The sequence below is a fragment of the Capsaspora owczarzaki genome (genome assembly GCF_000151315.2).
Source record: "Capsaspora owczarzaki ATCC 30864 unplaced genomic scaffold supercont2.3, whole genome shotgun sequence".
In the NCBI taxonomy this organism is placed as follows: domain Eukaryota; class Filasterea; order Ministeriida; family Capsasporidae; genus Capsaspora; species Capsaspora owczarzaki.
Genome location: NW_011887294.1, coordinates 633287 through 655709, shown reverse-complemented (window position 1 = coordinate 655709; position 22423 = coordinate 633287). Strand labels below are relative to the sequence as shown.

Genomic DNA, 22423 nt, shown 5'->3' with positions numbered 1-22423 from the left:
GTTCCAGTAGCGCGTCATCCACGGCCTCGGTTTTGAGATAGCGGTCAACATACTGAGTCCATTGTTCTTGAACAGAAGCCGGATCGGCAGGGATGACATCCGTGCGATCAACCAGGTAGAAGGCCATTTCGCGCGTGACAGGATTCTACAAAAAGAACAATGTACCGCCAAACACGACAAAAAGTGAAAACCCACGCGCCGCGTCAACCTCCACACAAAACCTTCAGTGTGAAACATACATAGGTCACTCGGTAACACGCGTCTTCAATCAGCCCGGAGGCAGCGTTGGCGTACGCATCGTCCGTGACTTTGCTAGTTGAGACACGACTGCGCTCTGTTTGGTAGAGTTGGAGGAGTCGCGACCCAGTATCGTCGGTAAAGCCGACCACCAACTACACACGCAAAAGAGAACAAAGAGGATTTGGTGAGATTTGAATTCCAGAAAGACGGCCCACCACAAGAAGCCCCACCCCCACCCTCCAATACAAACACAAGAAAAACACCCCCCCCCCCAAAAAAAAAAACCCACCTGGCGTGCCACTGTTTGCAGCAGCTTGTCAATGGTAAACACGGGGTAGGCACTGGTCGTGAACATCTCGCGACACAAGTCCTCAAAGGTCGTCAGGTCAATCTCATTCTCGAGCATGGAGCGGAGGAGCTTGATGAACGCACTCCAGTACATGTGCGGCTGGTAGTCGAGGGCCACCTTGACGTTCAATTTGCAGGCAATCTCGGGATCCATGGTCTTGTCCCCGCCAGCGGTCAGGTAGGCGGTAGCAAGCGACTCGGCATGCTGACGCAGCTTGCCCAAACGCTCCACCAGCGTCGCAAGCAATCGGAAGAACAAGAACCAGGGGAGGTTGGCGTAGAATGTTCGCACGCTCGTGTCCGTTGGAGGAAGAATCTTGGCAGCCCACGAGGGCTTGACGGTTGGCCTGGTAGCAGCAGCAGCAGCAGCAGCTGAGCCGTCCCCTTCCGCTCCTGCAGCGCGATCTGGAGCCGTGTCCATGCCGGCGGGCTCTGCACTCGAGGTCGTCGACACTTGTTGGGGACTAGGTCCAGTGGAAATATCCGTCACAGCGGTGGTAAACAGCGGGTCGGGCGTGACTGGCTCGCGGGCGAAAAAATCAGACAAGAATGCCGGCAGTTGCGGCTCGACACGCTCCTTGTCGGTATTGTTGGTGGCGGGAGCAATGTTCTTGAGGTAGTAGGACAGGAGATTGGCAACCTCGTTGAACAAGGTGTCGTATGGAAGTGAGAACTTGAGATGGGGCGCGGCGAGGATTTCCGCGGGAGTGAGGGGGGTTGCGTGTGATCCCGCGTCACCATTCGTCTTGCTCGTGGTTGAAGCAGCAGCAGCAGCAGCAGTAGCAGCAGAAGCAGAAGCGTCCCCATTGCTGGCTGTCGAAGCAGACGAAGGCGCCGAGCGACCAACGACAGAGCTGCGCGCGCGAGTCTTGGCTTCGTTGAGTGCCGTCTCCATTTCTTGCTGGAGCGCGCGACTGCCGATCGCCTTCTTGTCTGTCTGTTTGAATGTGAGGCCTTGATGGTCGAGCGAGCGAAGACGGTTTTGCTCGTGGACGTCGCGCCAAATCTTGTTCCACTCGCGCTGCACGCGGCGCCACTCTTCGTCCTTTTGCTTGAGACGACGAAGCACCACCGGCACGGCCACGGCAGGGTTTTTCTTGAGGGCTTGAACCACCTCGCCAGAACGCTCGCCATACAGGCGCTGGATGGCCTTGAGATGAATCACTTCGGACTGCCCGCCGAGATTCTTGTGCAGACGCAGTTTGGCGGCGTCTTCGCGGGACAGACTGGAAATGCGCTTCGCAATTGGCTCGAGCACTCGAATCGTGGCGAGATTGGCCTCAATCACCATGTCCAACTCAAACCGTTCGTCCTCGACGCGATACAAGGCTTCCTCGTGAACGTTCTTGCGTGACGACGCAAAGACCGTATCTTCCGACCAGGTTGGGAAGGACACCCACTGATCGTTGAGCACAGACTCGCACAACTCGGTGCGGCCAGTGCAGCGAGGCAGAATGAAATCGTTCGGGAGCGCGCGATAGCTGTGTCCCAGGCGCTTGCACTTGTTAAAGTCGACCGGTTGCCACGGCGTCGGCTCCATCTGGTGCTGCTGGGCTTGCGCTTGCGACATGGGCGGCTGCTGCTGCTGATGATGATGATGCGGGCCTGCTTGTCCTGGCTGTGATGGCATTCCCATCATCATGCCCGGATGGCCACCCGCAGCGCCCGCAGCAGCAGCCGCTGCAGCGGCGGCGGAGGCCGAGTTCATCGGGGGAGCCATGCCGATCGGACCCATGGGTCCACTCATCGCCGCGTGGTGGACGCCGGGTTGCATCAACCCCATCGGGCCCATGTGATGCGGCAACACTGTCTGCTCGTTGAGCGGGAAGCCGAGGAAGGACTTGAACCACTCAAACAGATCCGCGTGCTTGCCAAGGATGCCCTGCACCGCAATGACGAGCTCGTTTCGGCTCATTTGGTCGTTGGTGAACATGTTGAGAATGCGCAAAAAGTTCTCGTAGACCTGCTGATTGTTCAACGCCTTCTTGACGCGCTCGAAAAAGACCAACTCCTCCCCAGAGTTCTGACCCATCGACGAGGGCGCGCCGGTCGGAGGCGCACCAAACGTGGCCATCTTTTGCTGGTAGACATCTGCTTGGCCATAGCCGGCCTGCGGGCCGTCCTTGCCCTTGTTCTTGTTCTTTTTCCCAAGAGCCGCGGCACCACCAGCCGTCTGCTGCTGCTGCTGCTGTTGTTGTTGCTGCTGTTGTTGCTGCTGCTGTTGTTGCTGTTGTTGTTGTTGTTGTTGTTGTTGTTGCTGTTGCTGCTGTTGCTGTGGCGGTTGTTGTTGCTGGGACTGCTGCTGGGGCTGCCCGGGCGCCTGAGGCATCGGGTGGCCATACGGGTGCTGCGGGTACATGGCTTGCGGCTGCATGCCCACTTGTTGCATCGCCATGGGGTGCATGGGCGCGTTGGAGGGCACCGGACCGGGCTGCATATACATGGGGTGCGGTTGCACCTGGGGCGGTGGCGGCGTGGGTTGCTGCTGCGAGGGCGGACGGTTGCCGGCGGGGGTGGGTGCAGGAGCAGCAGCAGGGCCGGCCGGCGCAGCACCACGGCGAGTCGTCTTGGCAAGCTTGCCGCCCTTGGACTGCGAGTCCATAGGGACAGGGCCCGATGGACCGGGGACCATGTTGCGCATGACGGGAGCCTTGCCGCCGCCGTCGAGATGGGCTGGAGCAGGCATCGCGCTCATGGCAGCCGCAGCCGCGTTATGAGCCGCATTGACGCCGTCTGCTTGCTGCTGCTGTTGCTGTTGCTGCTGTTGCTGTTGCTGCTGTGCTTGTTGTGCTTGCTGGGCAATCGGCACAGCCTCTGGCAAAAACTGGGAAAACTCGTTCAGCAAGTCAGGCTGCGACACAAACAAGTTGGCGACTTGGGCGTAGACCTCTTTGATGGTGCGTTGCTCCTTTTGGTAGGTTTGCAGAATCTCAAGGAAGGCCTTGTACGTCTCGGGCTGCTGCGAAAAGCGCGTTTTGATCTTGTTGACATAGTTGATGGCGTGATTGAACTCGACGGGTTGCTTGCGAGCCGCTTGCTGGACAGCCGCCTGCGCCTGTTGGGCCTGCGCCTGTTGGGCAGGTGTAGGCGGTGTCGGGACGCGCGGCAAGAGGTGCTGCAACTGCCCGGGATAGATCTGCTGCGGACCGCGATCGCCCGGTTGGTGGACGGTGACGGCTCCTTCCAACGACGCCTCAATCTTGTAGCCCGGCGGGAGGAAGGTGTTGAAGCCGCTAATCAAGTCCGGGTGGCCCTCAAAGAGGGTGGAAACGCGCAGAATGACGCCGGGCGTGTCGATGCTCTGCGATTTGAAGTCCTTCATAATGTCGAGGAACTGGTTGTAGACTTGCATCTGGTTGATGAATTGGAGCTTGACCTGGTCCAGGTACGACAGCGCGTCCTCCACTTTGAGCTTGTGGAAGGTTTGCGATTGGCCACCAGCAGCAGCAGCGCCTGACTGCTGTTGCTGTTGTTGCTGTTGCTGCTGCTGTTGTTGAGCTGCTTGCAACGGTGGGGGCTGGACGCTCTGCTGAAGGGGCGACTGGTACATGACTGGCTGCTGGAGCTCCTCGTGTCTGCGCATGCGATACGCCTCCTCGTCGTGTGGCTGTCCAGGCTGCGGCGGGGCGACGACCATCATCGGGGCCACAGCTGGTGGCATGTGCTCGGCCGTCTGCTGCATCACTTGTTCTCCTGGAACTGGCGGCGCGCTCATGGCTGTTTTTTTGTTTTTGGAGTTGAGAACAATTGATAGAGGTGTCGATTTGCCTTTGGATGTTGTTGGGTGTCGGAACAGATGGGAAGGGCGAGTTGAGAGGCACCAAAGCGAACGAACGAACGGTTGTTTGATGACGCTGTTTTGTCAAAAACGCGCGCTGGATTTGTTGAAGGTCTTTTTTTTTGAAAAAAAAAAAAAAAGAAACAACCTAAAAACGACCAATGGAGAACGAGGCAGCCAAACGCACAAGGAGCAATCAGAAGGTGAGTGTTGCAAATCGAGTGAAACATGCAATACAAGCAGTGTCGATGAGTGACGGGGGGAGGAGTGATGGAGCGGGACGCTGAAAGAGGCGCGAAATGAAAAAAAAAATAGTCATCGGAAAAAAGAAAAAAAAAAAAGGAAAAGGAAAAGGAAAAGGAAAAAAAAAAGGAAAAAAAAGGGAAAAAAGGTGCCTGCTCCCAAGACAAACCACAGAGCCACAAGGGATAACCGAAACACCACAAACCAATACACAAAAGCACGATCTCGCGCGAGGTGAAAAGAGGAAGCGCCCGGCCGTCTGTGCAAGGCGGAGCGTGGGTCGCAAGTTGAATCGACAAACTTGAAACTTTTTTTTTTTTTTTTTCCCGATGGACCGTTTTCTCCCACTGCTGGCTGTTGCTGGCTGGAACGACGCAGGCGGACGGCGTTGTGAGCCCAGAGGACGGATCGAGCAACACCTCATTCACAACTTTATCGGGAAGCAACGCCAAGACACTGTCCGCTCTTCTTTGCCGGTCAGAAGTTTGGGTGCAGAGGGAAATCGACCAACCAAAAAAACCCCCAAAAAACTGAAAAAAATGAAAAAAAAAATCGCGAGATCTGTATGTTTCGCAAGCGGAAAATGAAAAAAAAAAAAAAACGAAAAAAAAAAAAGGAAGAGATTGGGGCGAGTTGTCGCGTGTGCCACAAGCACCACAGACAACACTGAGCGCTGAGACAAAAGAAGCACGGAGCCCCCAACGCAGTCAATCATTGCGTGTGCAGAGAGATGGCGAGCGAGACAGCACGAGGCTGGAGCAAGGCATGGAAGGGGGAAGAGGGGCAAGGGCGATGGCGCACAGCACTTCAAAAAAAAAGAAAAGAAAAAAAAAAAAGAAAACGCGGCATGATTGGCACACGGAAAATTGGGAGGACGACGGCGATTGCCGAGTGCCACGAGCACCGCAGCTGCGTCTCCACGCAGCGATGAAGAGAGTGAAGCGATGTACGGGAGAGGCAACGCTGCTCGGCTGTGAAGGCTGCAACAGGCGCAGCACGCAAGCCGAGGCGGCGGTTTTTCTTCTTGTTCGACAGTTGAACAAAAAAAAAAAAAAAAAAGCGCCAAACAGCTGAAACGAAAATCGTGATGCGAAAAAACCTCTCGTCCATCCGTTGCTTGTGCACCCCCGCGTTTGCCCCTTCTGCGGACAGGGCTTCTATTCTGCAAAGTGGGGTGGAGCGACCAAGCCGCTCTGAACAGAGGCGGATTGTCCAAGTTGAGGACAAACACAGTTTACCGTCAAACACAGGAAAAAAAAAAACCGGGAATAATAAAAAAAAAAAAAAAAAAACTGAACCAAAAACCCAAAACGAGAAAATGTTTCAGTTTTTGAGCTCGAAATGAAAAAGGAAAAATGAAAAGGGACAAAATGAAAAAAATTACATTGTTACAACGCCTCGCGACTCTGATATCGCAACAAGCAATCGCGAGAGGGCTTTGTTACAACGGTGAGACAGCTGTTGGGAATGGCGGGCGGCTCGCCAGCAAAGGACAGCTCAAACCGAGTGATCGCGACCGACAGCAGCACTTTTGTAAAGGTGGTCATGTACATGCGGCCGACACACGCGCAGTAGCGCCCGTTAAACGGTATGTTCGTGTACGGCAGTTCCGCAATGGCGGAATCGGGCACAGCACGCTGAGGGGGTGGCGCCGAGGAAGCACTGGCAGCGTCTCGAGTGGAGGAGCTGTCTGCGACGACGGTGCGTTGTGGATGGCCCAGTCCTTGTTGGGCGCGAGGAGTTGGAGCGGTCGATGGCTCGCCGGCATCGCTACCTTCATCGGCGCTCAGCTCTTCTTCGCTCGTGTCGACGAGCTGGCTTGTCTGCATGCCAGTCGTTGAGGGAGCGAGGGGCGGCCGCTCGAGAACCACAGAGCCATCTCTTGTAATGTGTGTCGGATGATGATGATGATGATGGTGGTGGTGGTGCGCTGCTGGATGCTCAACATGCGGATGGTGCAGATGAAGCAACGGGGGCGACGAGGGCCGCATTCCTGGAGAGGTTGGCGACTTTGGGGACGGCAAGGAAAAGTTTGATGGCAAAAAGCGCAGAGGATTGAACTGCGCCGGCGAAGGATAGATTTCGGCATTGTGGTGGCGGAAGAAGGCTGTCGTAGCGACCGTGTGACCTGCGGGAATGAGAAACGCGCCATAAGGCACGGCTTGGCTTAACGTGCGAATCGTAACGCCGGACGTGCTCAGCCGGAGCATTTCTTCGATGCTGGCGTCGACGAGGGGCAAGCTATGGATCAGGCCGGTCGCTGCCGGGGCGCCAGTGGTCGATTTTCCAGCATTCTCAATCTCGGCTGCGACATGATAGCTGTGACATGATGGTGGAAAGCACAAGACAAAACCGGCGTCAACGAGCGGCGCCAATGTGTGAGCGATTGTTTTGACCGTGACGGGTTTGAACATCAACAACAACGAAGAAAAACAAACAAACAAACAAACAAAACAAAACAAAACAAACAAAAAAAAGAAGAAGAAAAAAAAAGAAACTTACGTGAGCGCGGGCGTGGACAAGACATGCACCAACGTCCACGCGGCATGAATATACGCATTCATAAACGCATCCGAGACGGTCATAAACAGGCGCGCCAAAACGCGTTGTGGCACAGTCGAGGCGACCGAGTCGGCACTTTGACTTTCGTGCTGTGCTTGCCGTATCAGCAAGGCAATGTAGTCTCCACCGAGGTCACCGCCTTCAAGAAGTCGTCGCTCAACAATCTAGACGACGGTTCATGGGGGAAAATGAATGCGTGACAATGCGTGGACGTTCAGATTGAGCGACGACATTGCAGCTCGCCACATACTTCTCTCGTCTCCTACTCACCCTCTCAAGAAGCCGCTCGAGCCCGTTGAAAACCATCGACCTGCGCCACCAGAGACGTGGATCAAACATTTGCGTCTTGCCAGTCAGGAAGCCAGACTGAAGGTCCGTGTCGACAAAGTACGACTTCCACTCGTGGAAGAACTCTCCCTGGAGCTCGCGGCCACCGTATGCAATGGTTGCCACTCGAAACGCAGCTTCTTCCATCGTGTCAAACAACCGGAGCTCGCCGTGGGAGCCCATCTTGTCCCAGAATTCGTCCAAGCCCTCAACGCACTCTTGCACCACCGCCGGAAATGTCGGGCGCCGTGAGTACTCGGCCAACGCCGTGTGCATCCAATCGCGTGCTTCGGATGTGGCCGCCGCGAAAAAGTAGGCTGGGAAGAAGCTCCGCGCCGGATCATCCGAAAGCGTGGCGGGTGCCAAACTGCTTGGCGGCACGTTCAAGAAGAACCGCGGGCCGTCGTCGTCCGACAGGAAGGTGTATGGTTTGCCCATCACTGTGCATGAGAACACCGGTCCATACTGTGTGAGGTTGTAGACAAAACACCACCAGTGAGTGAAAATTTGCTGCAGATCAAAAATCAGCAACGCAGAAGACTCGACAAACCTCCTCACGGCACGCCTGCCAGAACGCCACGGGATTGAATGCCAGTGCGAATGCATGGCCAAAGTACCAGTAGCCGCCCGACACGCGCGGTGGCGCGGATGGAGGAGGAGGAGCGGGCTTTTGTTCCAGATTGGGCTGCTCGCTCGTGCTTGGGCTGCTTGAGGCTGCAGGCCGGCGCTGCTGCTGCTGCTGCTGGGTCGCTGCTACGGGCGACAAGAGCGCAGCCGCTTTCGCTTTCGGAGCAGCGTCGGTCGGGCTTGGTGGGCGGCGAGGCGGCCTCTGACGCACGTACAGTAGCAAACACGCCAGAACGCAGGCAACGGCGACAAGCAGCTCTGTCAACAACAACATGCTTTGTGCGCGGTCAATCGCTCATACACAAAAGCGAAGACTGAGAACATGTAAGACATGTAAAAGAAAATGGCACTTGAAACACGTTCATTTCTTTTTGCCAACAACAACAACAACCACCACATTTTTTTTTTTTTTTTTTTTTACAACACGGTGTACATGTGCACGTTCAGCGCATCGCTCTCTTCATCTGGATCGCCATCGTCGTTGAGAGGATAGGCAAGCTCGACCTTTTCGAGCCAGCCATCCAGAATCTTGTCGCCAGCCAAGCCGGCCTGCTCCAAAGCCTCTTGAAGGGAGGGAACGGAGATGACGAGCGCGCCCTTCTTGCGAATGGACTCGCGCAGGAAACGCCAGATGGCCTGCTGCCCGGCTTCGTCCACAAAGAACTGGAAGACGTTGTTGAGCAGCACGACGTCGGCCTTTTTGAGCAGCTCGCCCTGGCTTCGGACGTCGGCACAGACAATGTTGATGCGATCGCCAAAGGAATGCTTGGCAATAATCTCCTCTTGCAGCTTGCAAAAGTAGTCGCTCATCTCCACACCAACAAAGCGCGCGCTCGGGCAGTACAGGTAGCCGGCATACAGCAGCGCGCCGAGGCGCGAGCCGACATCGACAACGGTGGTGCTCGAGTCGAGCGGCGGCAAAGCATCTCGAAAGATGAAGCGTGCCTGCGAATGCGAAATTGAGTGCGACACAAAAGTCAGCTCTCGCGTGTCTTGCGAGCCGCACTTTGTGCAGTACGAGCGCGAGAGTTTGCCGGCATCGACAAGCTGGTCGACGGCATCATCGTCGTACAGGAAGGCGTCGACGTGCACCGAGTTGGACGCGTCACAGCCTGCAAACTCGCCCTTCTGAGGGAAGACAATCTTTTCGCCGGGAGCCTGCGCCTCGAACGGCACGCGCTCGCGCAGTTCGCCCGCAATTGTTCGCAGCATGCGTCGGGCGTGGCGCGGATTTCCCCTGCGCAAAAACAAAAAGCAAGCAAAGACGCAAGCAAAACGCACACAAAACCCGACAACATCACACAAAAATGAGTCAGACCACAGCATCACAAATTTTGACGCTGTTGACGTCCAGTATGAAAAGGATCATCTGTTGCGAATTGAAAGGACTGAAACAATGAATCTTTTGCCTTTTTTTTTTTTTTTTTCTTTTCAGTAACGTTTTGTTTCACGTACGGAGCGATTGTGCTGGCCTTGTCTTGGGCCTCGGCATCTTCCTCGTCGTCGTCGTCGTCATCGTCGTCGTCATTGTCAGCATCATCATCGCCATCGTGGTCGTCAGCGTGGAGCATTCCGTTGAGCGTGTCTGTGGCAAAGTCCTCAAACGCGAGGAGCAGCTCGTTGCTGTCGTCCGAGTCCGCGCCGCCCGCAGTGGACAGCCCTGCGAGAATCTCAAGGAACTGGTCCTTGGCCACATCCAGCGGCGAGGCACGGGCGCTCGAGCGAGCAGCAGCAGCAGCAGCAGCTGACGACGCTCCTTTGCCTTTGCCGACCGAGCCAACGCGGTGCTTCATTCTTCAACCAGCAAAGAACGAGAAGTGAGCCTTGTTGTTGCATTCAATATTCAATGGCAAACGTATCCTATTTTGCCGAGTTCGTTTGAAGTCAACAGAAATCGACGTCTGGGTCGGATTGGCGGGTTGAAACTTCAACTTCAAACCTTTTGGATTTTTATTCACAACGAAAAGGTTTCACGATCGAAAGTTTCACTAACAAACTGAAAAACGAGGAAGGGGGGGGGGGATAGGCAATAACAAGCGAAAGCACGAGAGAGGAGGAGGAGGAGGAGGAGAAGAAGAAGAAATAACAATGGAGGAAATCGAAATCGGAGGACTACTACACAAAGATAGCACAGAGTGGATGGGTGGGAGAGGGTAGCGCTTGTTACCAACAGGCTGTTGTAACGCCCGAACGCACAAAAGCGGAAGAAAGCACACTGCTGCCCGGCATGCTGGCGCCGTTGAGTTGGTAGAGAGCACCGTGAGACTGCTGCATGATGAAGCAAGTCTGCCGCAGTTCTTGGACCATCGCAAGCGCTTCAGCAACAGTTGCACGGCGAGCGGCAACCGGGTTGAGCAGAGCGTGCACGAGGTGCTGGACACCAGCAGACAAGCCGTTGATGGTTGAAAAATGGCCTCGGCGAGCGTCATTGACGAGCATGGGCGGGACGGCGGAATTGAAAGGGAAGCCTCCGGTGACCAGCGCAAACAGGATGACGCCAAGAGCCCATGCGTCGCTTGCCATCGGGCTGTATGGGCGGCAGGCGAAAATGTCCGGGCTCATGTACGCGGCGGCACCAAACGGCTCGCACAGGAGGGTGTCGGGTTGAGCCAGCATTGCCGCGCAAAGGTCGTGGAAGATGGGACGCAGGCCCACGGTTGGTCGATGGTCGGGGCCCATTTTGGGATGGGAGATCGGTTGAGCGTCGGCACTTGAAAGCCAGGGCTGCTCGGGATCCCACTGTTCTGGCACCAAAACAAAGGCGTCGAGCGAGAGGTTGCACAGCGCGACTCCACGCTCGTGCACGTCTGAAACCGTCTGGAGAATGCGCTCAAACAGCTCGAGCGCAACCCACTCGTGCAGACGGCCGTTTTGCATGACAAAGTCGAGCAAGCTTGTTGCGCGGGGGTCGGGGCAGTGTTCTTGCACCAAATAGTGGTTGTCGGCATCTTCAAAGCAGTCAACAAGATGCACCACGCCAGGAACGTCCGCGAGTTGCAGCGACACGGCAACTTCGCTGGCGAGCTTTGCGACGGGCGCCGTTGCCTTGGGAATAATTCTGATCAGAACATGGTAGTCGGGGTCGGCTGCCCAGTAGCCCACACAGCGCGTGGATGGATAGTCGCGCGCCTGGTTGGGGACTTCCTCCTCTAGAACGACAGACCCAACCCGAACTCGTGTGGCCGAGCTGCCATCGCAAACCGTCATTGCAAGTTCTTGTTGCGGCGAGCATGGTTGTTGTTGTTGTGGTGGTGGTGGTGGTTGCTCGTGCAATTGGCTTGGTTGGGCGTCTAGTTGGTCGAGGTGCTCGAGGTGTTCGGGCTGTTGCTGTTGGTGTTGCTGCAGCTCAGGGGCAGTCACGCTGGAATCTGGTTGCCCCAAGTCGGCGAAAGTGCCATTTGCAGTAACTGGACTAACGGGAGACGCCGGATTGCTATGATCATCGGGGTCCTCCATGACAACGCGACGCCGTGTGCGCGCAAGAGAGCCGGTGGGTGTGCCAGCGGTCGCGCTCGATGCAGACGCCTCGCCGCGGCGCGCAGCAGCTATCGGATCCACTCGCAAGCATCGCCTGTTTTTCAGTTGTGTGGGCGACGCACTGGCCGACACGGCACTCGCCGGTTGCAGCAGAACAGATCGGCTTTGGCCTTGCTGTGGCGGCGTGTCCACCAAAACAGTCTGCATCGCGGGGGCAAAGTTGGAGCTTGCCATCATGAAATTTTTGGGGGGTGCGTATTGCGAAGGACTTTGTGCGGTACAGGAAGAGTGCTAGCGGGAGGAGCGGGCGGCTTCGAGAAACGTTCGATATGACCCGAATTGGCAAAAGTTTGAAAAAGTCTGTCACAATCAGTACCAAAAAGTGCGAACACACCCAAGAGTGTCACACCGAAGCGTGAGTTTTCTTCGCACAACGAACAAGTAGATGGTCACACAAGCAAATGTTGAAGAAGAAGAAGAAGAAGAAGAAGAAGAAGAAGATGATGATGATGATGATGATGATGATGATGAAGATAAAATCAAAATAAAGCCGCGATGATGTATCAAAAAACCAAATTCTGTACCAAACAATCGATCTGAGCGGAATCGATCGACGAAAAAAAAAAAAATGCAGAATGGGAGGAAAACGCATCCAAATCTGCATGACACAGAGCAAAACATGTGTGGGACGACCACCCACACGACGTTCGTGCAAACAAGGAAGGACAACCCACCCTCTCATTGCCACTCTCAAAAGTAAAGATGGATTTGGCGGTGTAGAGAGCGGGGGGGGGGGCGGGGCGGCAAAAAAAAAAAAGAAAATACAAAATAATGCTTGAAGAAAAACCCCGAAAGTGTGACAACTGGCGTTTCGGGACTAATCAGTTTGACAAGCTTGGGAGCATTGCAGACTCCAACGGGCGTCCCCGCACGCAGCATCCACTCGTGACGAGCTTCCACGATGACGTGCGCCACATGCTGGTTGATCTTCTGCAAGGAAGGCGTTTGTGTGTGTGTGTGGGGGGGGGAAGGAATGTTCGGGATCGATCGAATCCGCATTCAAATTTTGACGTCCAGACAGACCGCCAGCCCGCAGCGTTGCCGATGCGCATTGCACGTATCAGCGAGCGCTTTTACCCAAGAGAATCTCTAGGTAGATCGGCGGAGGTGGGCAAAGCGAAACGAGTGTGTGTGTGTGTGTGTGTGTGTTTGGGGAATTGAGGAACGCCCATCAAATGTTGTTTTGGTTGGGTTCGCTTTACAACTGGTTGACTCGATCAAGAAAAATGACTGGTGAAGCAGCAATATGCAGCGAAGAAATGCGCCCGAGGAATGCCAATGATTTGAAGGGTACATGCGTAGCGCGATACAAAGTAGAAAAACGAATTGAAGCAAAGAAAAGGAGCCCGAGCTCATCCGCGTTCAATAGAAAGACAGCAGCGCCTCGTTGACAGCATTCAAACAAGAGAGAAAAAGAGAGGGAGAGAGGGAGAGAGGGAGAAAAAAAAAAGCCGCGAAAACTGTCAGCGCAGATCAACGCCAACACACGTCCAAAATAATACAAAAAAAAAGTGTCAAAGCAAAAGTTAAAGTAAAAAAATATCAGAAACACACATCCCGCCCCCCCCGCTTCTCGATATGACACATCACAACCAATAGCAACACGCAACCATCGCTCGCCGAATTCAACATCTTAACGATGAGATTGTTTTTGGGAGAGAGTGTCTTAGCAAAGGCAAACCGCGAATAAAAAAGTCGCCAGTTCAATTCACGCCGGATCCTCCATTCCACCCCACACACGCCGACTTGGAACTCGGGGAAATTCGAGGCAAGCTCCAACAGCAAACAGGTGTAGATGGCGTAATGCAGGACAATTGAAAAATTCGACCCTTCAACCTTCATTAGTCAACACCAGAGATCATCGCGAAACGAGGTGACGGCAGATTTGTTTTGATGTCTCTGTTCTCAAAAAAAAAAAAAAAAAAAAAAAAAAAAAAAAAAAAAGCAGCGGCAATCCCTTTATTTGGGGTTTGGCGGCTGTTGCTCGGCTTGCTGCCTTCCCCAAGCAAGCACCACAGCGATCACACCAGCAAAGGAGCGATACGGCCATGATCGAATCACTATCATGCACTGGAAGCGAGAGAGCACCCAGCAAGGAAGCGAAAAAAAAAGTAGAAAACCAAAAACAGCCAAACGTCATTGACACACGTCTGTCCGCATCCCTCGAACTGCTAGGCGGCACGAAGCTCAGGGCTGTCGGATGAAGAGCCGCATCATCGATCCATACTCAAACACCAGCCGCGAAGCCCCAAAGCGAGGTGGGGGGGGGAAAGCATCAGCATATGACAGAACGAGACCCAAGCCCCCGAGCCGTCACAAGGCGACACATGCGGTCCTTGCATCGCTTCTTCACACCGCAACACGAGGTGTACGAAAACATGCGCAAACGCGCCTTACCGATGGGAGGAGCAGCACAGTCCAACAGCAAGGGCAGACTTGCGCACACAGCCTACGAGAAGTTGAAAAAAAAATCAGGAAAAAAAAAGAAGAAAAAAAAAAAAGAATGAGTGATCCATTCATTTGATTCATTTTGGGCCATCTGAATCCTTGTGGATCGTGGCCGAGCTGTAGTCTTGTCCATCAAAGTAAAACCAGAAGGCGCCCATCTGCATTGCCCGGGCCAGATGAAAAAGGCAAAGCAAAATCTCCGGAAGGCCGAAAAGAATCGAGATCTACCAACAGTTGCTCACACCTCCGGCTTTACTGAAGTCTTTCCAACGCGAAAACCCTTCACTGTGTTTCGGCAAACGATCGCAGTGTGCGTCATGCCACCCAAAGAAGCAAGACGCAGGCGGTATGGCGAAGGGAAGGCGAGGGCACGTCGCGTCTTGTCAAAAACAAGGTGCGAAATGAATCGGAGAAAACAAACACAAACACAAACACAACCCGACGAACAGTCACCATGGCATCGTAATGAAAAGGATGCACTGCAGATTGACAAAGAATATCACTTCAATGGTGCTAAAATTGTCCACAGCGCCAACCAATAAACAATCAACAATCCACGCAGTTGCTCTCAATCGGTTATTCGGCTGAGGGCTCGAACAAGTGCCGGTGCACGTACTTGTCAAAGTCCAGATTCGTGTAGAAGAGCACATACGCCGCTCGAGTCTACAAGGTGAGAACAAGATCATGAGGCCAGCCCACAAGAATGCGAGTCATAAACAAAACAAAACCAAAAAAAAAAAAAGTACAACAACAAAAATAATCAATAAAAAAATTCGTCATTCGCAGCGCTCACTCCAACTCTTCATTCAAGTCCAGTGTCTTCCAACCATCGACTACGTCCATGGCGGCTCGAAAGAAGGGGCACAGAATGGCCGAGGCAACGGGCCAAACATCAATTTGCCAAAAAGATAAAAAAATAAAAAGTACAAAACAAACCAAAAGAAGGAAAAACAAAGTCGAAATTGCGAATCGAATTCGCATCGAAATGTGAACATCCAAATTTACCCACCTTGACCGACGTAGTGAGACGGCGAACGACGCTGTCATCAAATTGATACCACTGGCGGGATATTGGATTGCGACAGGAGGCAATATCTGCGAGAGCAAAGAAGTAATAAACGGAAGTGAGTGCGAAAACGGCCTGAACCGCGATCGGCGAACGACGTTTCAAAAATCAGGCCACATTCTGTTGGCAACAAGCAAATCAATGCATCCATTTGCATCCGAAGGAATGCATCCGGATCGGATTGTGTCTGTGTATGGAAAAGGGAGTAGGGGATAAATTGGGGCTTACAATGTCCGCCTTCCATCGTCCCTTCATGGTTCTGGTTTCAAGGAGAGCGCGACAAATGAGACAAATCAGACAAATGAGACAAATGAGTGTACAATAAGGAGGCAGCTGGAAACCACAATCAAGGACGCGGCAATCAGTTTGTTTTCGCATCGCCTCAATCAATTGAAACAAGGAAAGCAGCGCAACTCAAACACAGCCACGAACACTGTGCATACCGAAACGGCATACAAATGGTACGGAGCAATTGGAATGCGCGCATCTGTAGAGGGCCGTCGAGCCGAGTGAATGACGTGCGGGTTCATGTCCAGATTACTGCAAAGAGAGCAACACCAATCAAAGGTTGAGCAAATGGACCGCCCCAGCAGGAGCATGACTCCAACCGATTCCAACAACACTGGTAACAAAACCAACAAGCTCTTGAACACCACCACCCCACCACCACCACCACTGCCTGTTCTTACTCGAGAGGAAATTCAACATAGTGATGCAGCTTGTCCCGCCATGGGCCGTCGTAATAAAAACGCTTGAAGTGGATGAGGAGCACGGGCGGGAGCTTCCACAATTGGAGCGATTTCACGGCACTTCGATGCTGCCGACAGCGCTCGCAAAACCATTGGTTTTCGCCGTCGATGCGCTCGCTTCGAGTAAACAACTCAATGCAATCCGCCAAGGTCGGGTGGGTCTTGTCCAAGGGAATCGGAAGCGAAAGGAACATAAAGGGGCTGAATGTGATGGACGCGTGGCGGCAAACGTCGCATTGAATGGAAGACTTGAACAATCCTTGGAACATGTCGACAATGACCGAGTCGTTCCGTTGCTTGTATCGCTGCCAGGCGCGCTCGGCACGGAGCTCAACCGGCATGTTGCGTCGAGCCTCGTCCTCCTCTTCCTGTTGGTCTCGGTTTGGCAAGGCCGCAACAAGCGCACGCGTGCCATCGCTCTGCGTGATGAGCTGCTGGTTGTTCTTGGTCAGGCCTTTTGTATTGAGGTCTTCGTGAAGGCCATCCAGAAGGAAGGCAAGCAGCTCTTGCGAGTCGTGCTGCTCGCCACCCGCAAACTGCGGACCAAATCGGCACACAGCACCGAGAAAGTCGGAAGGCGAGAAGCATCGAAAGCGCTGCAGCCAGAGATTGCGCAAAAGCTCTGAAAAGCTTTCCGCCAGAATGCCTCCACGCCCAAGACGGTTGTAGCGGTTGACGTCTTGTCGGAATTTGTTGCTGATAAAGTAGGCGGTCACAGGCATGGTGTGGCTGAGGCACTGCAGCATTGAGTTCATAAAGCACGTGTTGCCCAGATTGCGCAAGCCCGTCAAGCCGTCCCCTACTCCGCCGTACGCCGAAGATTGCACAGGTGCCGCAGAAGGCGAGCCGTACATCACAGAGGCGGATGGGCTCGTGCCAGAGCGTGTGCTTGGTGACCGACCAGCCGTCTGCTGCTGGAAGGAAGGACTCGTGCCAATCATATCTGACGAGGGTGACTGTCCGGGAAGAGCTCCATCGAACGACTTGCGGCGACCGCGAGGGATGGGCTGTGGTTGGGATGGCGTGGCAATTTGGCGATTGACGCTTTGGTCGAATTTTGGTTTGGGTGCAGACAGGTTTGCCTCTGGTGGCGCGGAGGCGCGCGTTGGGGGTGGTGGTGGCTGTAGGGGTGGAGAGAGTGAAGTAAGCGACGGTTTGGCAGCACGCTCCTCCGGGTTGATGACTGGAATGACGGTGGTGGCAGTGGTTGCTCCTGCGGCCGCTGCCACGGCAGAGTGTGCCAACGGCGGGGCTGCAGGTTGGACTGAAAAGGCATTGGCATCGCCACCTGCGGGGGGCAATTTTGAGAACACAGCCCGGGGCGGCTTGGTCGTGCGATCGAGGGAGTCTCCAGGGGGAGCAGTAGCCGATGCCGCTGCTGCAGCTGCTGCTGCGGCCGCTTGCTGCTGCGCCGCCAGCCGCGCTTCATCTTCTTCTTGTGCAGCGGCCGCTTGTCTTCGCAATTCCTCCTGCTCTTGTTCCAATTGACGTTGCTTGCGAGCTTGTTGTTCAGCAATCCGCGCCACACGATCCGCTTCGACGGCCACGCGTGCGGCCTCGGCGGCAGCACGCTTGGCGGCCTCGCGCGCGTTGACCTCGAGCTCGGCCTGCATGGTACGCTGCGCGATCTCCTCTTGCTCCTTTTGAGCGCGGATGGCGGCCTTGCGAGCAAGCTCTGCCTGTCTGTCCAATTCTTCCAGCAGTGCACTCCGAGGTACTTCGGGGTAGGCCACAAGCTGCCGATCTGCCGCGGACGCGGGTGGGAGCGGAATGCCCGCCTCCCCCAACAGCGTGCGTTGATCCTGCGTCATCAAGGATGGATACGAGATGGCCGTTTGACCAAAGTGGGCCGGCAGGCTGCTCGACAGCGTGTGTTTGGCCAAAGGCGATTGCGTGATACACAGCGCCGGGTAGAGGGTCTGCCACGTCGAGATGCCTCCACTCAGGTAGCGCAGATGGTTTTTCAGGGCAGGAGAGGAGGAAAAGTCCCATTTATAAATACTATCAAACAGAATGCGGACGGGCGCCTCTTCCAGTTGCAGGTCGGTCGCATTGCTGTTCATCGTTTGTGAAATGGTCTTGCGAGTAAGAGGACGAAGCAACCAGCGAAACGACCGATCACAACAGCAGCAACAACAACAACAACAACAACAACAAAACGCTCGCCTTACCCATACGCAGTGACAACCACAACATGCTCAAATTCGGTCCGCCGGGAGAGAAGCTCAGCACAGGCTCGTGGTAAAGACGGAATAAGGTCGCCAATGGATGTGTTGGCCTTGAGGAGCTGTGGCGGAAGTGTGGCAGCGTCGCGCCAACGCAACGCGCACGACGCAATTTCCGAGGCGCTGCGCATGTCGAGGACTGCCAGGTGGTTGGGTAGCTTGCTATTCATCATTTGGAAGAATTCCTGTGGCGTAATGAGCCCTAAGTGGTCATACGGGCCGTGCAGGAGCGATCCGATCGATGTCAGCGACGACGTGGATGAGGACGCGACAATGGAGCTTGCAGCGTCATTGCTGCTCAATCCGGCGTCCTCAAACACCGACCAATTGGCGAGTGCATCTGTCGAGACTGGCATGGGTTGCAAGAAGGGCGTGGATTTTGTTTTCTGGTCGCTCAGAAACACCTCCGACGCTGAGATGGTTCGCTGCTTTGGCTGCGCCGCTGCTCCCTTCCCATGATTCGCACCACCACCACCACCACCACCGGCGGCGGCTGCGTTCTGTTTGCTCGGAACTGGGCTGCCCGCCGAAGGATGCTGCCGAGGAGAGCCAGCAGCACCTGGCCCAGGGCTATGCGCCGGCGACCAGTCGGACGGGAGTGATGACGACAGGCTTGCGCCCGCCGACCACTGCGAACCTACCGACGACGCTGTTGCATCGGCAATGCCATCTGCACCGACAGTGTCATTGCCATAGCTACCCTCTGCCGCATGGTCGTGGCTCCGTGTCCCAGACGCGTCTTGCTCGGTCAGATTGGACGCTGCCAATTGAGCGGCGGGAGAGTCACTTTGGCTGTGGGCGGAGGCTGACGCGGACGCTGGCCCTTGCGCACCCGCAGGGTTGTGCTTGCTGGCTTCCTGCGACTGCAGCTGCAGCTGGTGCTCCCGTTCGCGTTGCTTGGCGCGCTGGGCTTCGTGCTCGTAGCGCGCTTTGAGGCGGTCTTTGAGCGTCTCTGCCGCTGTCATTGCGTTGGTGACGAGCTTGGCCAGCCGCGCCGCTTCGTCCTTGGACACCTTGTGGCCGGCACGCAGCTTGACTCCCAGCTCGGCGCTGTGGAGGAAGAGCACATATGCGCGCTCATGGTCGAACGTCATCACGCTCAGCGCTTCAGTGTACATTTTGTGGGCCATTCGAGCGACGCGGTCCTCCGCTCCAGCGCCGCCCTTGCCCGGGGTGTAGTCGATGGCGCACGGCCGTGCTGCCAGTTCGGAAAAGGTCGAGCTGATGTACAACGGGCGCAGAGCGACCAGCGGCGGCGCTGCACCCTTTGCCCCGTCACCGCCCTCGTCCCCGATGCCGTCAAGGACAGAAGGCATGGCCGACGATTGCAGAAGACTGAAACGACAGAGGCTTTTTTTTTGTTTGTTTATGTGAAAGCAAAACTTGCTGTAGCTGCGGTGCTGGATCTCGCTGTGAAAGTTGTACAAGATTTATAGACAAACAACTTGGCGTCTTGGAGCGGCATACACAGTACACACACACATAGATCCAAACAAAAGCCAAACAAACAAAAGTCAAAAAACAAAAACGCCGGTCATAGCTCGCCGTGCGCAGCCTGACGCCGGGCCTTGCGACGCGCCTCAGACTTGGACTTGGCGGCAGCTTGTGCCTGTCGGTGCTGTTGCTGCTGCAGTTTGCGCTGGTGCACAAAGCTGTCGTCGCCATGGCGAACCCCCTTGTATTGCCGAGACTCAAACGAGCACTCGTCGAGCTCGGGTTGCTGGACGAGGTAATCTCGGGCGTCCCAAGCGTGGTATCCGTCGAGAATCATCAGAACGCCGTGGCCGACCTTGATTGTGTAGCGCTGCGAGTCAATGTGCGCGTTCTTCAGCGACAGTTGCCAGCGGGCCATGAGATCGTCCATTTCGCGGGTGGTCTGCGGGCCCACCGTCCTGACTGCGACCATCACGGCCTGGTTCTTCTTGCTCTGGCGCAGAATCTGCTCCGTTTCGACGTCCTGCACGCGCGAGGCCATCCCGGGACCCGCAGCACGCATCGCGGCCTCGATTTCCTCCTGTGTCGGAGGAGCAACGTCTTGTTGAGCTTGAGCTTGGGCGCGCTGCTGCTCCTCGGCTTCCCTGCGCGCGCGGCGGGTGCGTGGATGGCGCGGGTCGCGCGCGTCCTCCTCGTCGTAGTCGTCCTCGGCCATCTGGTCGGCAATGCGATCCAAGTCCTTGTCCGACAGCTTGCTCCACTCGTCCGGCGTGCGCAGGCGGGCGGGTGCGCCTTTCGGCTTTGGCTCGGTGGCTGCGCTCGCTGAGCTGGCAAGCACAAGCAGCACGACGGCCAGGAGCAAGGTCGCCATCATGCAGCGCCTAACTGCGCCGCCACTTGGCATGAATAACGATGGCGTCCGTGATGATGGCGACGTGGACCGTTGGACGCGTCGGCGATCGAGCATTGTATTGTGCGCAGCAGTGTTTGTAAATCAGAACAAGACTGGACGATTTTCTCAGAGTTTAGGGTTCTCAGCATTTTGTAATTGTATTGCGATGTAGTGCAGTACGCGAGTCAACCAGTACAGCTATGAATGCGCACAAAGAGGTTTTGTTGATGATTCTCAAACAACAGAACAAATCACTCAACACGGAAGTTCAGCCACATCTCGCGACGCCCGCAAGAATGCCGACCCCGAGAAGCAGAGGCGAGATGCAAATACGGTTGCCATTGTTCGTGCGACTGTGAGTTGGGCTGACAGCAGTTGACGTCGCCGTCGTGGAGAGCGAGACGGGTGTGGTCGAGACGTCAACTGAAACCGCACTGGTGGTGGAGACCTCAACCGAAACTGAACCGCCAGTCGTGGCTGCTGTGGTAGACACTGCAGGTGTGGTAGAAACTGCATCGGTGACAACCACTTGCAGGTGCATGCTCAAACTCGAGCAGTGCGCTCCAATATTGCACGCCTATCAACAACAAAAACAAAACCCAAAAAATTTGTCAACATGTTTTGTTTTTTGTCAGGAATCTGCTTCACCCAAGTAGATTCATTCACATCCGAGCGGCACGAGTAACAAAGCCACCCAAAGACCAACAACAACAACAACAACAGCAACGGGAGAACAATTTGAAGCTCCACAAACTCAGAAACAATGCCACCCACTACCGTTGTCTGTTTTTCATCGACCATCAGATTGAACAGGCGGTCTTTTTTGGTTTGCCACTCATCACTGCACGTTTTGACTCCAAACCAAAACCACATTGATTTGAAACAAAGATGGGCGCATACGACACGAAAACCACAATGAGTCACCCATGTTGGGACATTTCCTGTTTTGATCTTTGTTTTTTCCAATCCAACCTTCACACTTCCACACCGCACCAGCAGCGCCTCCAAACCTCCGCCCACTTCAGCGATCGCTGCATGCTGTGTGTATGTGTGGGTGTATGTGTGGGTGCGTCTCGTCTGCTCTTCACTCGAAGCCAACAAAACCCACAAAGCCCACAAAACAAACAAACAAAAAAACAAAAACAGCAAAAACAACGGACTTCACACGTCGACCTGATTGGAATGTCGACATGTCGTTGCTCAAGTCCGCCTTTCTCTGCTTGCTTGAGGCTGCGACAGCAACCATTCAATGGCCATCAACTTACATAGTAATACGTGCCAGCAGCCGAGAAGGTCTGCGTGGCGGCGCCTCCGGAGCCGGCAATCATCGTGTCACCGGCGCCAAACGTGCAGCATGGCGCCGAGCTGCAGCTTTGTTGCCGCACCAAAGTATGGCCAGCGCCCACTGTGAACTGGAGCGAGTCGCCGGTGGACAGCGCGACCGTGTTGATGGGACTCGGACCCCATGTTACGGGCGTTGTCGAGGCCCCAAAGCTCACACCCGCAAACAACGCGCAAACCAACGCAATCACGGAGATTAAACGGTGCATGTTGTGAAAAGTGCAACAACAAGAGTGCCAACAACCGGGTTACTATTTTGGCATTGACGTGGAGCAAACTTTGCGATTCGGTCGAGCTTCAACTGCAGGAAAAAAGCAGGTTCAGAGAGTGTTTGGCACATTTTTTCGACGAGGTTTTCAATCCCTCGCGATCGCCCAAGCTCTTCGCGCAGAGCTGCTATTTCTGATATGCGTTGACTTGGAGCCACCATTGCAAACGCAGGGTTCTTGTTCAAAGGTCTAGACTCGAGGACATGTCATTCGCATTCCCCAGTCCGAATGCTCGGGTGACATGCACACAACCAATACAAACGCACGAGCACCTTGTCGCATCATATTACTATTATTATTATTATTATCATCATCATCATCATCATCATCATTCCCG

General features: G+C 54.8%; 7 protein-coding genes across 7 annotated transcripts; all 7 read right to left on the bottom strand.

Moving 5' to 3' along the window:
• Positions 1 to 203: 203 nt before the first annotated feature.
• CAOG_02200 (transcriptional regulator) lies at positions 204 to 5882 on the bottom strand (the record flags this gene model as incomplete). The annotated part of the gene is made up of 3 exons (XM_004348900.2): positions 5848 to 5882; positions 530 to 4514; positions 204 to 392 (listed from the first exon to the last, which is right to left on the bottom strand). The coding sequence occupies exons 2-3, from the start codon at positions 4301 to 4303 to the stop codon at positions 204 to 206; spliced, it is 3963 nt and encodes a 1320-aa protein (XP_004348950.1). The 5' UTR covers positions 4304 to 4514; positions 5848 to 5882.
• Positions 5883 to 5939: 57 nt separating this feature from the next.
• CAOG_02199 (hypothetical protein) lies at positions 5940 to 8431 on the bottom strand. Its single transcript, XM_004348899.2, has 4 exons — positions 8049 to 8431; positions 7442 to 7963; positions 7112 to 7335; positions 5940 to 6928 (listed from the first exon to the last, which is right to left on the bottom strand). The coding sequence occupies exons 1-4, from the start codon at positions 8397 to 8399 to the stop codon at positions 5998 to 6000; spliced, it is 2028 nt and encodes a 675-aa protein (XP_004348949.2). The 5' UTR covers positions 8400 to 8431; the 3' UTR covers positions 5940 to 5997.
• Positions 8432 to 8469: 38 nt separating this feature from the next.
• CAOG_02198 (hypothetical protein) lies at positions 8470 to 9931 on the bottom strand. The gene is made up of 2 exons (XM_004348898.2): positions 9581 to 9931; positions 8470 to 9362 (listed from the first exon to the last, which is right to left on the bottom strand). Exons 1-2 carry the CDS (start codon positions 9916 to 9918, stop codon positions 8543 to 8545), a joined length of 1158 nt encoding a protein of 385 aa, XP_004348948.1. The 5' UTR covers positions 9919 to 9931; the 3' UTR covers positions 8470 to 8542.
• Positions 9932 to 10063: 132 nt separating this feature from the next.
• On the bottom strand, positions 10064 to 11962 carry CAOG_02197 (hypothetical protein). Its single transcript, XM_004348897.2, has one exon. It carries the CDS (start codon positions 11837 to 11839, stop codon positions 10289 to 10291), a length of 1551 nt encoding a protein of 516 aa, XP_004348947.2. The 5' UTR covers positions 11840 to 11962; the 3' UTR covers positions 10064 to 10288.
• A 2634-nt stretch (positions 11963 to 14596) lies between these two features.
• On the bottom strand, positions 14597 to 19482 carry CAOG_02196 (Usp8 protein). Its single transcript, XM_004348896.2, has 6 exons — positions 18097 to 19482; positions 15866 to 17980; positions 15620 to 15716; positions 15405 to 15435; positions 15120 to 15205; positions 14597 to 14773 (listed from the first exon to the last, which is right to left on the bottom strand). Exons 1-6 carry the CDS (start codon positions 19464 to 19466, stop codon positions 14687 to 14689), a joined length of 3786 nt encoding a protein of 1261 aa, XP_004348946.2. The 5' UTR covers positions 19467 to 19482; the 3' UTR covers positions 14597 to 14686.
• A 202-nt stretch (positions 19483 to 19684) lies between these two features.
• Positions 19685 to 20551, bottom strand: CAOG_02195 (hypothetical protein; the record flags this gene model as incomplete). Its single annotated transcript, XM_004348895.1, has 2 exons — positions 19685 to 20411; positions 20526 to 20551. The coding sequence occupies 2 exons, from the start codon at positions 20549 to 20551 to the stop codon at positions 19685 to 19687; spliced, it is 753 nt and encodes a 250-aa protein (XP_004348945.1).
• A 58-nt stretch (positions 20552 to 20609) lies between these two features.
• CAOG_02194 (hypothetical protein) lies at positions 20610 to 22041 on the bottom strand. Its single transcript, XM_004348894.2, has 2 exons — positions 21742 to 22041; positions 20610 to 21053 (listed from the first exon to the last, which is right to left on the bottom strand). The coding sequence occupies exons 1-2, from the start codon at positions 22024 to 22026 to the stop codon at positions 20745 to 20747; spliced, it is 594 nt and encodes a 197-aa protein (XP_004348944.1). The 5' UTR covers positions 22027 to 22041; the 3' UTR covers positions 20610 to 20744.
• Between the last annotated feature and the right edge of the window lie 382 nt (positions 22042 to 22423).